This window comes from Telmatherina bonti (genome assembly GCF_933228915.1).
Source record: "Telmatherina bonti genome assembly, chromosome: 21".
Classification (NCBI taxonomy): Eukaryota; Metazoa; Chordata; class Actinopteri; order Atheriniformes; family Telmatherinidae; genus Telmatherina; species Telmatherina bonti.
Window position 1 is genome coordinate 13,055,685 of NC_136630.1, and position 13,276 is coordinate 13,068,960.

General features: G+C 39.3%; 1 protein-coding gene across 2 annotated transcripts; it reads left to right on the top strand.

The window, feature by feature from the left end:
- Window positions 1–12,288, top strand: sec31b (SEC31 homolog B, COPII coat complex component). 2 transcript variants are annotated; one of them, XM_079261398.1, is made up of 26 exons: window positions 1–84; window positions 699–931; window positions 1,238–1,433; window positions 1,528–1,623; window positions 2,065–2,205; window positions 2,709–2,851; window positions 2,943–3,042; window positions 3,146–3,307; window positions 3,789–3,941; window positions 4,054–4,284; window positions 4,368–4,442; window positions 4,559–4,651; window positions 4,733–4,844; window positions 4,935–5,113; window positions 5,206–5,332; window positions 5,457–5,602; window positions 5,940–6,113; window positions 6,222–6,374; window positions 6,546–6,738; window positions 6,832–7,224; window positions 7,372–7,410; window positions 8,519–8,577; window positions 8,860–8,985; window positions 9,070–9,189; window positions 9,335–9,406; window positions 10,901–12,288. In XM_079261398.1, the coding sequence occupies exons 2-26, from the start codon at window positions 723–725 to the stop codon at window positions 11,078–11,080; spliced, it is 3,672 nt and encodes a 1,223-aa protein (XP_079117524.1). In that variant the 5' UTR covers window positions 1–84; window positions 699–722; the 3' UTR covers window positions 11,081–12,288. The 2 variants fall into 2 exon arrangements, with proteins under 2 accessions (XP_079117524.1, XP_079117525.1); XM_079261399.1 differs by lacking the exon at window positions 7,372–7,410.
- Window positions 12,289–13,276: the final 988 nt, after the last annotated feature.

Here is a 13,276-nt window from a genome sequence, read left to right on the forward strand (position 1 = left end):
GTCTGAGCAGGCAGCTAGTGTAGCTGATAAGTAGCTCCGAACCGTGTAGATACGTACGTCTGTTTGGTAACACAAACATTTGAAGTAAGTTGCTTTTAAATACACAAGTGCGATGTCATTAACGTGTTTAAAGTTGCCTTATTATTAGCGATTTTCCTTAGAACTGAAACATAGTAATAGGGTGGTGGCTCTTCATTAGCCTGCTAGCATTAACATCGGCTAAGGATGTTCATTGGAATTAAACTACCAAGCGTTAACCCGTAAACTCCCGTTCCTATGTGGTATCACGATATATTAAATACTTTGTGAAGTTCAATGTGATGATGAATGGAAGCAGTTTTTTCTGTTAAATGTCAGTAAGTAATTCAGTCTGACGCTACGGCCGTTGAACATATTTGTGAGATGCTAAAGAAAGCTAGCTAGTCAGATTAGTTGAAGTTAGATTAATTTAGAAAGTGGTTTGCTGGCATTTTTGCTATCCATCATATAGGAAAGCACGGTTTTAAATATATTTTTAATTTATAATGTTGAATTTACAAACATTTAGTCATACAAGTTCAAGCTGACTGAATAAGAGAATCGTATCTAAGGAGATAAAACTGCAGGTTACTGTCATAAAGAGTTTGTTTTTCAGTAAAATAGTTGTTTTGGGGGGTTGTGCAGGAGATTGATTCAGTAACACTCATCCATTTGTCCAGGTTTTGAGATTTGAACACCTGTACATGAAAATGAGACTAAAGGAAATTCAAAGGACAGCCCACCAGGCGTGGAGTCCTGCCGGACACCATCCTATCTGCTTGGCCTTAGGGACATCAGCACAACAGCTTGATGCCTCTTTCAACACCACAGCTGCTCTAGAGATATTTGAGATGGATTTTGCAGACCCTTCTCTGGACATGCAGCTCAAAGGATCGTTGCCCACTTCGAATAGGTAATGGTATATTCTGAAACATCTAATAGGACAAGTGTCTATGCCACAGTCTGCATTGGCCACAAAGTAGAAGTGACAGCTTGATATAATGTTTTGGTGTCATGCTTTGTTCTGTGATAACCCACAAATGGGTTGAACACATTGGAAATCATGCAACATGTTTAGTTTTTGTGTTGAAACATTCACATGTGATTTTTGTTTTGCTTCCATTTTATGATATGAGAGTAACTTTATTTCTTTTTAGAAAAAATTGGGTTTTGTACCAATAGTAACCCTGTAACTTGTCATGCCTCTCATATTCCATAGGTTGCACAGTGTCGTATGGGTAAATTTTGGAATGGGAACTGATGGTGCCTCTGGGAGACTTGTCGGTGGGAGTGAAAATGGCACATTGACTGTATATAACCCTGAGGCCATAATGACCTCCGGAGCAGAAGCAGTTGTAGGACAGTCTGACAAACATACAGGACCTGTTCGAGCACTAGATTTCAACCCTTTCCAGGTAAATGTATAAAGATAATCTAAGTGATTTTGAACACACAATGGGACATGTTAGTAAGTTTCTAAGTTGCTGTCTATATTGTTGTCTTTGTTAGAGTAATCTTCTTGCATCAGGAGCAAATGATTCAGAGATATACATCTGGGACCTAAACAACTTCAGCAGTCCAATGACACCAGGTGCAAAAACACAGGTGAGAAACAATGGGTTGTATGAAAGTCACAATTGACATTCGTGGTGTGGACATCTTGTTTCAATCTTTTTTTTTTTTACATTAAGACATATAATAGAAATCAGTCCTCCAACACAGCTGTTCTGTCTTCTTATTCGTACTACAAATGAATAATAAAACCATTTAAATGTTTTGCATGGATTTTCCATTTTTCATTGAGGTGTGTGCGTTTGCCTGTAGGGTTAGGGAATGCAGTTATTAATGTCCTATCCCATGGACTAAAACAATAGTTTTCAACGTAAGCCATTAAAAAAATTTTTTTTAAAGTACTTGGAAAGCCAATAAAATATCAAAATCTCCCACATTCTCATTTACGTTCTCAAAAGTGTCATTTTGAATGTGTACCACAGCCAAAGTAAGATTTGTTTGTGTTGCTTTAACAGCATTTATTTCTTGTTTCAGCCTGCTGAAGACATCAGTGTCGTGTCCTGGAACAGGCAGGTTCAACACATCTTGGCTTCTGCCAACCCCAGCGGGAAAGCAGTTGTGTGGGACCTGAGAAAGAATGAACCCATCATAAAGATCAGCGATCACAGCAACAGGGTTGGTGGCTTAAACACCAGTCCAGACTTGCCTTTTGTCAAAGCACTGAAAATCTGCCGTTTTGTAAAGCTGTCAAAAAACCTCTGTTCTACCACAATGTTTTTGATTATCTATGGATGTTATTGTTAGCGATACATGTGTTTATGTAATGCAAGGCAAGCAGATTACAAAGGAAATTTACTTTATCAAACTTGACCGATTCATAGGTCAAGTTTTAGCTATAAGTTTACTTTTTCTTATATTTTTACTCAAAGTTGTCTGGTTTTATTATTTATTGGTTTTATCAGATGCAAAAATGACAACAGTATGATAAGGAATTATAACCTTTTCATTTGCCATCCTTCTATCTTGGGTCATTCTGGGAATAATAATACAGTAGTTAAGGAAAATCAAAGGATATGTAAATCTTGTCACCCATTTCAGATGAGGAAAGAGTAAAATTGTTTACCAGTATGTTCAACTCTTCTGGAAAGTTTACGTTTAATCCAATTATATTCATTCAGATGCACTGCTCAGGAATGCTCTGGCACCCTGATGTAGCCACTCAGTTGGTGTTGGCCTCTGAAGATGACCGACTGCCAGTCATCCAGATGTGGGACCTCCGCTTTGCCACATCACCTCTTAAAGTTCTTGAGAACCACACAAGGTCAGATTTTAACTATTTACTCGTCATGTTTATTTAGTTGTTTTTAATTTTTATAAAATGTCCTGAAGTGGCCTTTCTTTGTATTTCACAGGGGAATTCTGTCCATATCCTGGAGCCAGGCAGACTCTGAGCTCCTACTGAGTAGCGCTAAAGACAACAGGATTCTGTGTTGGAATCCCAACACTGGAGAGGTATGTGGCATTGATTCATCTGTCATCTGAATAACCAATCCACAGGATTGTTAACCAACACACATCCATGGATCTTCACTGGTGTGTTTTTCCTTGATTGTAGGTCATTTATGAGCTGCCAACAACAAACCAATGGTGTTTTGATGTCCAGTGGTGCCCAAGGAATCCAGCTTTACTTTCAACAGCATCTTTTGATGGAAGAATTACAGTCTACTCTGTGATGGGAGGGAGCTTGAAGGCTCAGCAGCAAAGCACGGCTAATAGGGTAAAACATCACTATTTCTATCTATTTAGTTATTTTTATTTATTGTCTTTTATATAAACAAGGAACCCCTTGTGCAAAAGTTGCAGCACCATCAGTGTCTCCACAAGATGGCGTTGGTGTGAAGACACAGACTAATGAATGAGGAAATGATAACATGGGGTTAAATTCATTTCTGGAGTTTTGAATGAATTGCCTGAAGCTTTGCCAAACTTTTTCATAATTTATTGGCCTGTTGATTTTATTTCTGTTTATTTTAGGTTTCCATAATTATCCAAAAATAAATCTGAAAAATCCTCAAAAACCCATTGCAGTTTGTGTTCACATGTGAATATGTCTTGCTAAAGTAACCGTCAATCCATAGACACTTAGTTTATTACACTTGTGATTTTCTCTCCCCTACTTTGTCATTTCAGCTCTTGCCCAAATAACTGATTTTGTTTTAACTGTTGATGCATTTGCTTTTATGTCTTTTCTCTCACAGATATCTTCCTCATTTGATGCAATGGATCCCTTTGGTACAGGGCAAGTGCTGCCTCCTCTGCAAGTTCCTCAGCCTAATGTGCAGGAAACCATAGTTCCTCCCTTAAAGAAGCCACCAAAGTGGGTACGCAGACCAGTGGGAGCTTCTTTTGCGGTAAGTGTGACATCAAGACATTTAACAGCATGCTATTGGACAATGTGGTGTCTTTATTTATGTTCTCTGTATTTGTCACCGGTGTGAATTCACCTCCCTTTCCTGTGCACAGTTTGGTGGAAAGTTGATAACCTTTGAGAATCCCAAGCTTCCTCCAGTGCAAAGCCCCCAGCCCATCCCCAGACAAGTGTTTGTGAGCCAGGTTACCACTGAGACTGAGTTCCTGCAGCGCTCCAGGGAGCTTCAGGCAGCACTGCAATCAGGTTCCTTTAACAATTACTGCCAGGCCAAGATTCAGAACGCCAAGTCGGATGCTGAACAAGACATATGGAAGTTCCTTCTGGTAGGGATTCCTGATTTTGAGACATGAATCTGTCAGCCAGTGTGGTTTTCTATTTTACATTGAGTCATTTTCTCTGTTTGCAGGTTAATTTTGAGGATGAAGCCCGCATTAAATTCCTGAAACTTTTGGGTTTCAGCAAAGATGAACTGGAGAGAAAGGTATTCAGTCATAGTTTTAACTAAGGCTGGTCCCTGAAATTCATCCTAAATCCAACATGATGTCCCTTGGGGTCATATTATGAATTTTAGCTGGATTTTTTTCATCTTTTATTCAGATTTCAAAATGCCTGGGGAAGAATTGCCAACCCAATGGTCATGGAGTTGATGCCAAAGATCTTGCAGAGAAGATGCAGCGGCTCTCGACTGAGGTCGGCAGCAGTTCTGAAAACACAATGTCTATTTTCAAACCGTTTAGCTCCTGTTTGCTGTAAAAGATTTTTTATTTTCAGAGATGTGATGAAGCAGCAGCTGATGCTCAGGCATCAGGCTCCGTTTCACCGGCAGATTTCTTCAGTCAGACTCCAAAGGAAACTTTTAACTACCAGATCCCTGTATCATGTGGTAAAACCCTCTTCTACACATTTAATGCTACATGTGATAATATAAGTTACATGAAGGTATGTTGGTATTGACAATTTGATTCATATGCAGACACTGATGGTCTGATAAGCCAGGCGCTGTTGGTTGGTAACTTTGAGGGCGCTGTGGATCTGTGCTTGAATGATGGTCGCTATGCTGAAGCCATCTTGCTGTCCATCAGCGGAGGAGAAGAACTGCTAAAGAAAACTCAGCAGAAATACCTTAGCAAGCAGAAGAACAACATATCAATGGTAACGGTGTGACTGAATGGGGCATAGTTTGTACATGCACAACATGGAAATAACAGTGTTTAATAGAGTAATTAATTTATCCCCTACTACAGCTTATATCATCAGTTGTGACCCAGAACTGGAGGGACATTGTGCAAAGCTGTGAGTTGGATAATTGGAAAGAGGCTCTTGCCGCTCTGCTGACTTATGCTCACCCTGAAGACTTTGCTTGTTTGTGCGGTAAGTTCTTGTGTAGTAGCACACAGATCATGTTGGGACTTGTGTTGCCTCTTGAAGTATAAGCTCTAATCTTACCCTTCACTCTGTATGTAACTTTATGTTATTATCCAAATTGCCTGCTTAGATACCTTGGGAAACAGGTTGGAGACTGAGGGCACAGAGAAACGCTGCCTGCAGGCCTGCTTGTGTTATATCTGCTCTGGAAACATTGAGAAGCTGGTGGAGTGCTGGGCCTTGCACAGAGATTGCTCTTCCCCTCTTGGCCTAGAGGTATAATCTCATGAAGTTTAATAATCAACTATGCATCTGCGCCAAGCGCATAGGAACCTCTCACAAAGGCGATGGGTTTATTCTTAGACACCTTTATGAAATGATGAGCAAACTCTTCTAATAACAATTCCAATTAAATGTAAAATAACAGCATTGCAAGAGAAGATTCTTCTATTCTATTGACAACTGTGTGTGAAGCACCTGCCTTCTATAGAATAACACTTATTCAGTACTTGTTTTTTTAACTCTAAAGAAGATTATCATGTACATCTGGAGATGCAACACCCCGCAGACAAGGAATTTTAGTTATTTAGTGACATGTATATGTTTATTGCAGGATCTGGTTGAAAAAGTAATGATGCTACGAAAATCAATCGAACGCCTCCGAAACAGCGAAGTTACAATCCAGAGCCCCATCCTGGCTGAGAAGCTGACCTGCTACGCTGGCATTCTGGCTGCAGAGGGGAGCTTGGGCACAGCCATGGCCTACCTACCAGAGAACTCAGACCAAGTAGGGCCCTTTCTTTCTTTCTTTTTTTTTCTTCCCCCTCGGTTGTTCTTTTATTCTCCTGGCTGGAAAGAACCACATTTGGATGTTTTCACCATTTTGTCTCCTCAGTCTGGCATCATGATGCTGAGAGACAGGCTGTTCCATGCTCAGGGAGAGGCTGGTGTCCAACAGCCTCCAAACTCACTCAGCAGAGTTGGTGTGCCCACAGCAAAACCCACTCCTGTTGCTCAGACTCCACCTACACCCAAAACACAAATTATGGTAAAAATATATTAGTAACACAAAAAAATCAAATGATAAGCTAATGTTTTCATACATATGAATTTGAATGTGTCTTTTAAATTTAATTTAAAAAAAAAAAAAAAAGCTAATTGTGACTTTACCTAGATAGTTATTTATTTAGATTTTTTTCCCATTTTTTCCAAACTTCAGACTCAGTACCAGCCTTCTGTTCCATCTCAGGTGGCTGCACAACAGCAGCCTCCTGTGCCATCGGTATTTACACCTCAGGCTTCTCCACCCAACCCAGGGCCTGGTCTGCCACCCTCTTCTCATGTACTGCCGCCCAGTGCGACCCGCCCTGCTGTTAGACCTTCCTACCCACAGCATCCTTCTACCACTCCAGGTTTAACCATTTGAATAACACTTAGGCATTTTATTTTGGCTAAATAAAGTTAAGTTTGATTAAAAAAATAGGTTTTTATGTCTGTTGTTCCAGGTTTTACTTCTCACCAGCCATTCCAGCCTCAGCCTATGTCTGCTGGTGGACCTTTCCCTCCTCTGGGTCCTTCTGTCCCAGCTGCTAGCTTATCAGGACCTCAACTACCACCTTCATCATCAACTCCTGGAGGCTTACCTCCCATGCCCAGCCCTGGGGTGCCACCAACAAGCTTCATCCCGTCTACCTCTTTGCCCTCGGGCCTCATGGTAGCCAGCTCCCAACCAGGAGCCCCAGTCCCCATGTACCCAGGGGGGCTGCACAGTCAGGGACCCTCACCACCCATGGCATCTGGTCCCTACACTCCTCTTGGATCTGGGTATCCCCAGGGAGGTCCTGGAGCTCCTGCAGTAAAGCCTTTCCCAGCACCTGTTGTTGCTCCACCTCCCACAGGTACGAGCCGTGTGGGTTGTGCTACATTCCTAATGTCAGCTTTAAACTGGTTGCTTTTCACATGTTTTCCCAAGTATTTCCCAGCATTTCTGCTGCTGACAGAGGTGTCTGTTTGTATTCAGTTCTCACTCCTTTTTTGACTTGCAGGATTCTTTCCATGGCTGAATTCCCAGGGTGATCATCAAGGTGACAGGGTTAGGGCTTGATAGGCGCATGAAATCATTGGCAGTTGAACCAGAAAAACAGAAATCTATGTACAACAATGTGATGTAGTGCAACAACTTTTAATTATCCTCTGAATTGAGGATTTGTACATTTTCAAAGACTTTTCTTTGCTGTTTTTCTGGTTTGTTGGTTGTTGCTTGTGCTGCCCTAAGCTTGAAGGAAATGTAGATTCTTAAGTGTTGGTTTAAGTTTTATTTTAGCCATTAATATTTTTGAAAGCAGTATGTTTTGGGGTTTAAAAAAAAAAAAAAAAAAAAAAAGTGCAAGGCCATTAGTGATATCACACAACACAAATTGAGGCTTAAGTAAGACATTTTACAGCTGTTTGCAGATCTATGTGGTTTGTGACGCTTGTAAGTGTTCACCATCAGGATGTTGTTCCTTTTAAGTGATTAATAGGATGCTGCCTGAATGTTTTGCCATGTTTTCTTTCATTTTGCATAAACTGCTAGAATATGTGTGGCTTAATGACATGATTTTACTTGCAGTGTTTTGCGCTGTAGACTAACCTTGGCTCAACGTTGTTACATTTTCCCAGTGACACACATCAGCTCCAGCTTATCGGGTTCAGGCCTTGTCCACGTTTAACCTTTCACACACAAGCTAGGCAAAAGCAGAAAATAATCTGGTGTGCGATTTTGCTCAACACATATATTGTAGCAATCAGTGTTTTGTTTGCAGCATAATAAAGATTGAAAGCTAGAATGATGACTTTTCTGTACTCCATCCATATAATATGTAAATGCTTTGACATCAGTGTCAAAAATAAACATCAATGAGAATTCTTAGCATGCAAATTTCTTATGACTTCTTCGAACAATTGCTTAATCTATTCACAAATTGTCTTATTAAGACATTGTCAAGCCTTTGTAGCAGTGAGCTAGATTGCACAAAGAATGGGATCCACCTAATATAGACATTTATTTCCTTGCAAAGAGCTCCACCAGGGCTACAAAGTGTGTGTACTTGTGTGAAAACCGCTTCATATTGGCAATCTTTGGCAACATGTGTGATTCCAAACTAAAACTGCTGTTTGTTTCTTTAAATTTTCAATACTGTCTTGATTTAGGACCTCATGAAGGTTGGAATGACCCACCTACAGTACGAGGTGGACCCAGAAAGAAGAAGGTATGATGTCATTCATGTTCAAAGTACTTCTTTTTTCACTTTTTTTCCTAACCTATTATAGGTCAGAAATTCCGTATTTATTCATGTATTTTTATAGCTCTGGATTGATATATTAATCATATAGATTTTTGCTAAGAGGCAAGGTTATGTTTCTTCACTAATTAGCTGAATAATCAGGAGATAAAGGTAGATGTTCTGGAAAATTACCTAAAGGTTTGATTTTGTCTAACTTTTTTCCTGTTTTTCATTAAATGAGAATGTTTAATTTTTGTGTGTACGCAGTATCCTGATAACTACACTCCACCAGCCCCCATCACAGCTCCTGTCATGGGTTTCCCAGTAGAGGCTCCACAGCCTCATGACCATACCCAGGTCCCTCCTGGAGCCCCCCAAGAGCCCAGCGTACAGGTTTGTGTCTAACAAGAAGCTTCTCAACAGTAATGCTTAGGTGAGAATGTCATCACCTGTTATTTGTGTAATTGTGTTGTTCAGCTTCTCCAGCAGCTGCCAGCAGAAAGGGTGGAGCAGAAAGAAATCCCAGCTGAGCACATGATCCTTAAAACCACCTTTGATAGCCTGGTGCAGCGCTGCCAGCTTGCAGCAGGAGACCCGGTAAGGTTCAGCTTGTGGGAAAATACCTGTTTCGTTTCACTGCTGCAATAAACTCTGCACCACCTTATGGATGGATGGATGGATGGATGGATGGATTTTCTTTGCCGATTGGAAATAAAAAAAACCTGAACTATTTATTTTTCAGCAAACAAAAAGGAAGCTTGATGATGCAGGAAAACGTTTGGGACACCTGTATGATAAGCTGAGAGAGCAGTCGGTAAGGGGATTATTTTCATTTTAATTAGCAAAATGGAAAAAAAAAATCCCATTGGGTTACATTAGATCTTTGGATGAACCTCTTTAAGAACTAAAACTGTTGTTGTTGCAGTAAAGTCAAACCATTGTAAAAGTATTTTTGTTCCCATATTCATCCAAATCACAAGTCCTACATGACCAGAATGTATTCATGAAAGGACTTGAACACATTCAAGTCCTACATTAGAAGAATATGTGAAAAGTTTGATCTGGACCAGAGTTGTCCAGAGTTGCTCCTTGAAGCTCACTGTCCTGCATGTTTTCAGTGTATTCATTCATTCATCATTTTCTGAACCGCTTAATCCAATTCAGGGTCATGGGGGAAGCTGGAGCCTATCCCAGCTGGCTTTGGGCACAGGCAGGGTACACCCTGGACAGCTCGCCAGTTCATCGCAGTGTTTTCAGTGTATTACTGCTTCAACACACTCGGCTCAGATTAAATGGATGCAACAATCTATGAAGTTCTGTACAATGACTCATTACTTTGAGTCAGGTGTGTTGGAACAGGGCAACATCTTAAACTTACAGGACTGTGGCGCTCGAGGAGCTGGACACCCTTAAGCTTTAGCTTTCCCACAGCTGGTGTTCACACAGATACACAACTTGCAAAAAGCTGGAATATTCATCTTTTTCTTCAAATTTACAGAAAATGTAAAAAAGTCCACACGATACTGACATATCTTCGATGTAGAAAATTTAAATATAATACCGCTATGCTAAGCTTATAACAGTGATACGTATACCACAGCATGAAATATCAATAACTTATGTGTTCTTTGTCTTTATATGTCAAAATGCGATGAGTATTTTTTTAAATTTTTTTTATTTCTTTTTAAATACAATCAGCAATGGAATCACAACATTTAGTTGTCAATTCACGGCCTGCTTTACCAAATGAAAAAAAGTAAAAACTAAGGTTAGCCACTTCACTTGGTCACAATCAAATGCTGATGTTTGCCAGAATTTTTTTTAAAACTTTTCTAAAGGACTTCAGTCAGACATGGTGTGAAGTAGATCTGTTGCACAGACTCAGACAACGTGTACTCAGCTTCTATTTTTTGTGATGATCAATAAGTTCTCAGGGAGGGGGATGTAAATGATTACATTTGTACCCTAGTCTGTCCGTGTTTGCAGTTCTAAAGATAGATGGTATTTGTAGAAAAATCTGTTTCTAGCTATATGGTGGTAACCCTTGCTGGAGCCCCAGACAGCAGCTCAAACTCACAGTTGCTGAAGAACTGTCCTTATTACGAACACCCCTAAATTCCCTTCGCTTGCTCTTTTATGTACTATGTATGTTATGTATGTTGACTTGCTAAAATTATTAATGCCTGTTGAACAGAGAAGTATCACTACATTATTTATAATAATAATAATAATAAGAAGAAGAATATTAACATAACTGATAACTAAACAGATGACATGTGATGGTTTCACTTCCTTGCTTGTGTTTTAGCTCTCTCACAACATTCTGAATGGGCTCCACGAGATCAGTCGCTGTGTGGCGAGCCAGAACTACCAGCGAGGCCTAGAGGTTCACACTCAGGTGGTCAGCAGCAGCAACTTCAGCGAAATCTCTGCCTTCATGCCCATCCTCAAAGTGGTCATGACCATTGCCAACAAGCTGGGTGTCTAACGCCTCAAAGACACAGACTACTCTTCAGTGTTACCGGATTGTTATATATGTATTTATTTCTTTTTTTTTTTATTGGCCTGATGATGCGTGTCAATGGTGAAAATAATGGCTGATAAGGTTATAGATTGCTCTTCTCATTTCTCCATTTATTCACCAGCGGTTATGACAAATATTGGCAGCGAGGTGGATTTTTGTAAAGACTTATCAATGTTGGTGTGATGATTTTACGAAAAACATGAATGTATTCTGAAAGTTGTGATTCAGTATTGATTCAGTAATTGCAAGTGGTTTGAACTGAAGCTATGGTCTTAAAAATATGTGCATTCACATTGTCCATAATACACATTACACTGCAGTGCTTACTTTTCCTCTTCAGCAGTTGTATAAAACCTTTCCATTACACAAAATACATGGGTGCAGCTTCAAAAACAAAACATCCAGAAAACCCCCCTTTTAAAAATCATGAAAATGAAATTTGTGTCGCACTTATCATCCACACGGTCAACATATTTTGTATGGAGAATCAGACAGAAGCCTTCTATTTATCAGATGTGTATGATTTCACAAATACAATCCAGAGCAAGTTATAAACACTGTAACTGAACCTCTGATTGTACTCTTATCCTGCTGTGATTGTGTTCAATGAATTGTGTAATGGGGGGGGCAAAGCACTGCAGAAGAATGTCAGACTGTGATTGTCAAGAAACTGTTCCTAAAATTTTGTGCAAACATAACCCTGAAATGGTATCTCCAGATAGTTTGTATAAATGATTCTTTTATTTGAATCTTTTTTTTTCTTTTGCCGTCTCACTGCTGTATTCAAACAGCAGTTCATGAATCTAAATTTAAGAACGTTTTCTAGTTTGTCTTTCCTGCACCCTTTTTCATGAGTCAATCCCTCTGTAAAATATGCTTTTTTTTTCATTTAGGCAACATTGTATCTTATAACTCCAGATGACTTCTTTTTTTTTGGACTGTACTTGGACTAGATTAGATAATATATTGATTCAGTTTAAATGGACTGACAGAAAAAAAAAAAAATCTAATTTCCATAGCTGCACATAAAGCTGGATTGTTTGGTGTGTCATGGCAGTGGAAGGCAGGAAAGTGCCTCAGTGTGCTTGTTTTTGGTTGCACAGGTATTTATACAATCCATGTTGCTTACTTTACTCATTTCGGTATGTTTTTCAAATAAACTTTCACTTAAATGATTTGAACTCTTTTTTTTTTTTTTTTTTTTAATCAACGATTGTGTCCTTAATCATTTACATGTAAGCCTGGGGTTTCCGGCAGAATCTACAAGGTACTGTTCAGGAAGAACAAACTAATGTATGTGACTAAGTCCTTGTAGTTTGGTTGTTAGCTTCTTGGAAATGGAGCAAATTGTCTTTTTTTACTGCTGGAATTGGTTCCAAGCCTAATTGGAGACCTGCTGAACCAGAGCACCTTTTGCATTGTCATGCTGATAAATTTGGTGTGTTATTAGAATGATAAATCCTCCAGAAAATCTTAGTAATTAATAAATGCATAAAGGAACAACTAAGCAGAGCAAAAGTTTCTTATTTGATAAAAATGTATATATTTCAGTACTTTTAGTAAAATGTGCTCATAGGCTTTATACACGTTCATCAGCATTATTAGAACAACAGCTGATATGTCAAAGATGGAAGCATATTTATTTATAGTCAAATAGAGCATTATAAATGTATAGCTTTATTTTTTATGGTGACAACAAATTAACTTGATAAATATAATTTCAGAAGTAAACCAGTAAAAATGACTTCACAGCACTCATGTTTTTGCAGATATATTACAACTTGCTTGTCAAATATATTTAACGTATAGAAATTAGAGGCCTCTATATTTAACCCAAACTTGGCATGCATTGTTTTACTATTTTTATGGTCCTGAAAATCTGTAATTTCCTAAAGTCAGCTCACAGGTCACTTCAACCATCTTTCCTTTTTCCTACATTCAACAGAAGCACGTGAATCTATCACAGTGAGCTTACTTCTGAGTCAGAAAACGTCACCATTCATCTGTTTCATGCAATTAATTACTTACCAACCCTGTGGTTGAGAAATGTCAGTGAAAAAATTTCAAGCAGGCACAGGTCGTTCATGCGATCTTTCTTCATTGGACAAAGAAGTCAGGACATCGCTGCTGATTGGCTGATTTGAGTCAGACGCCGTGAGC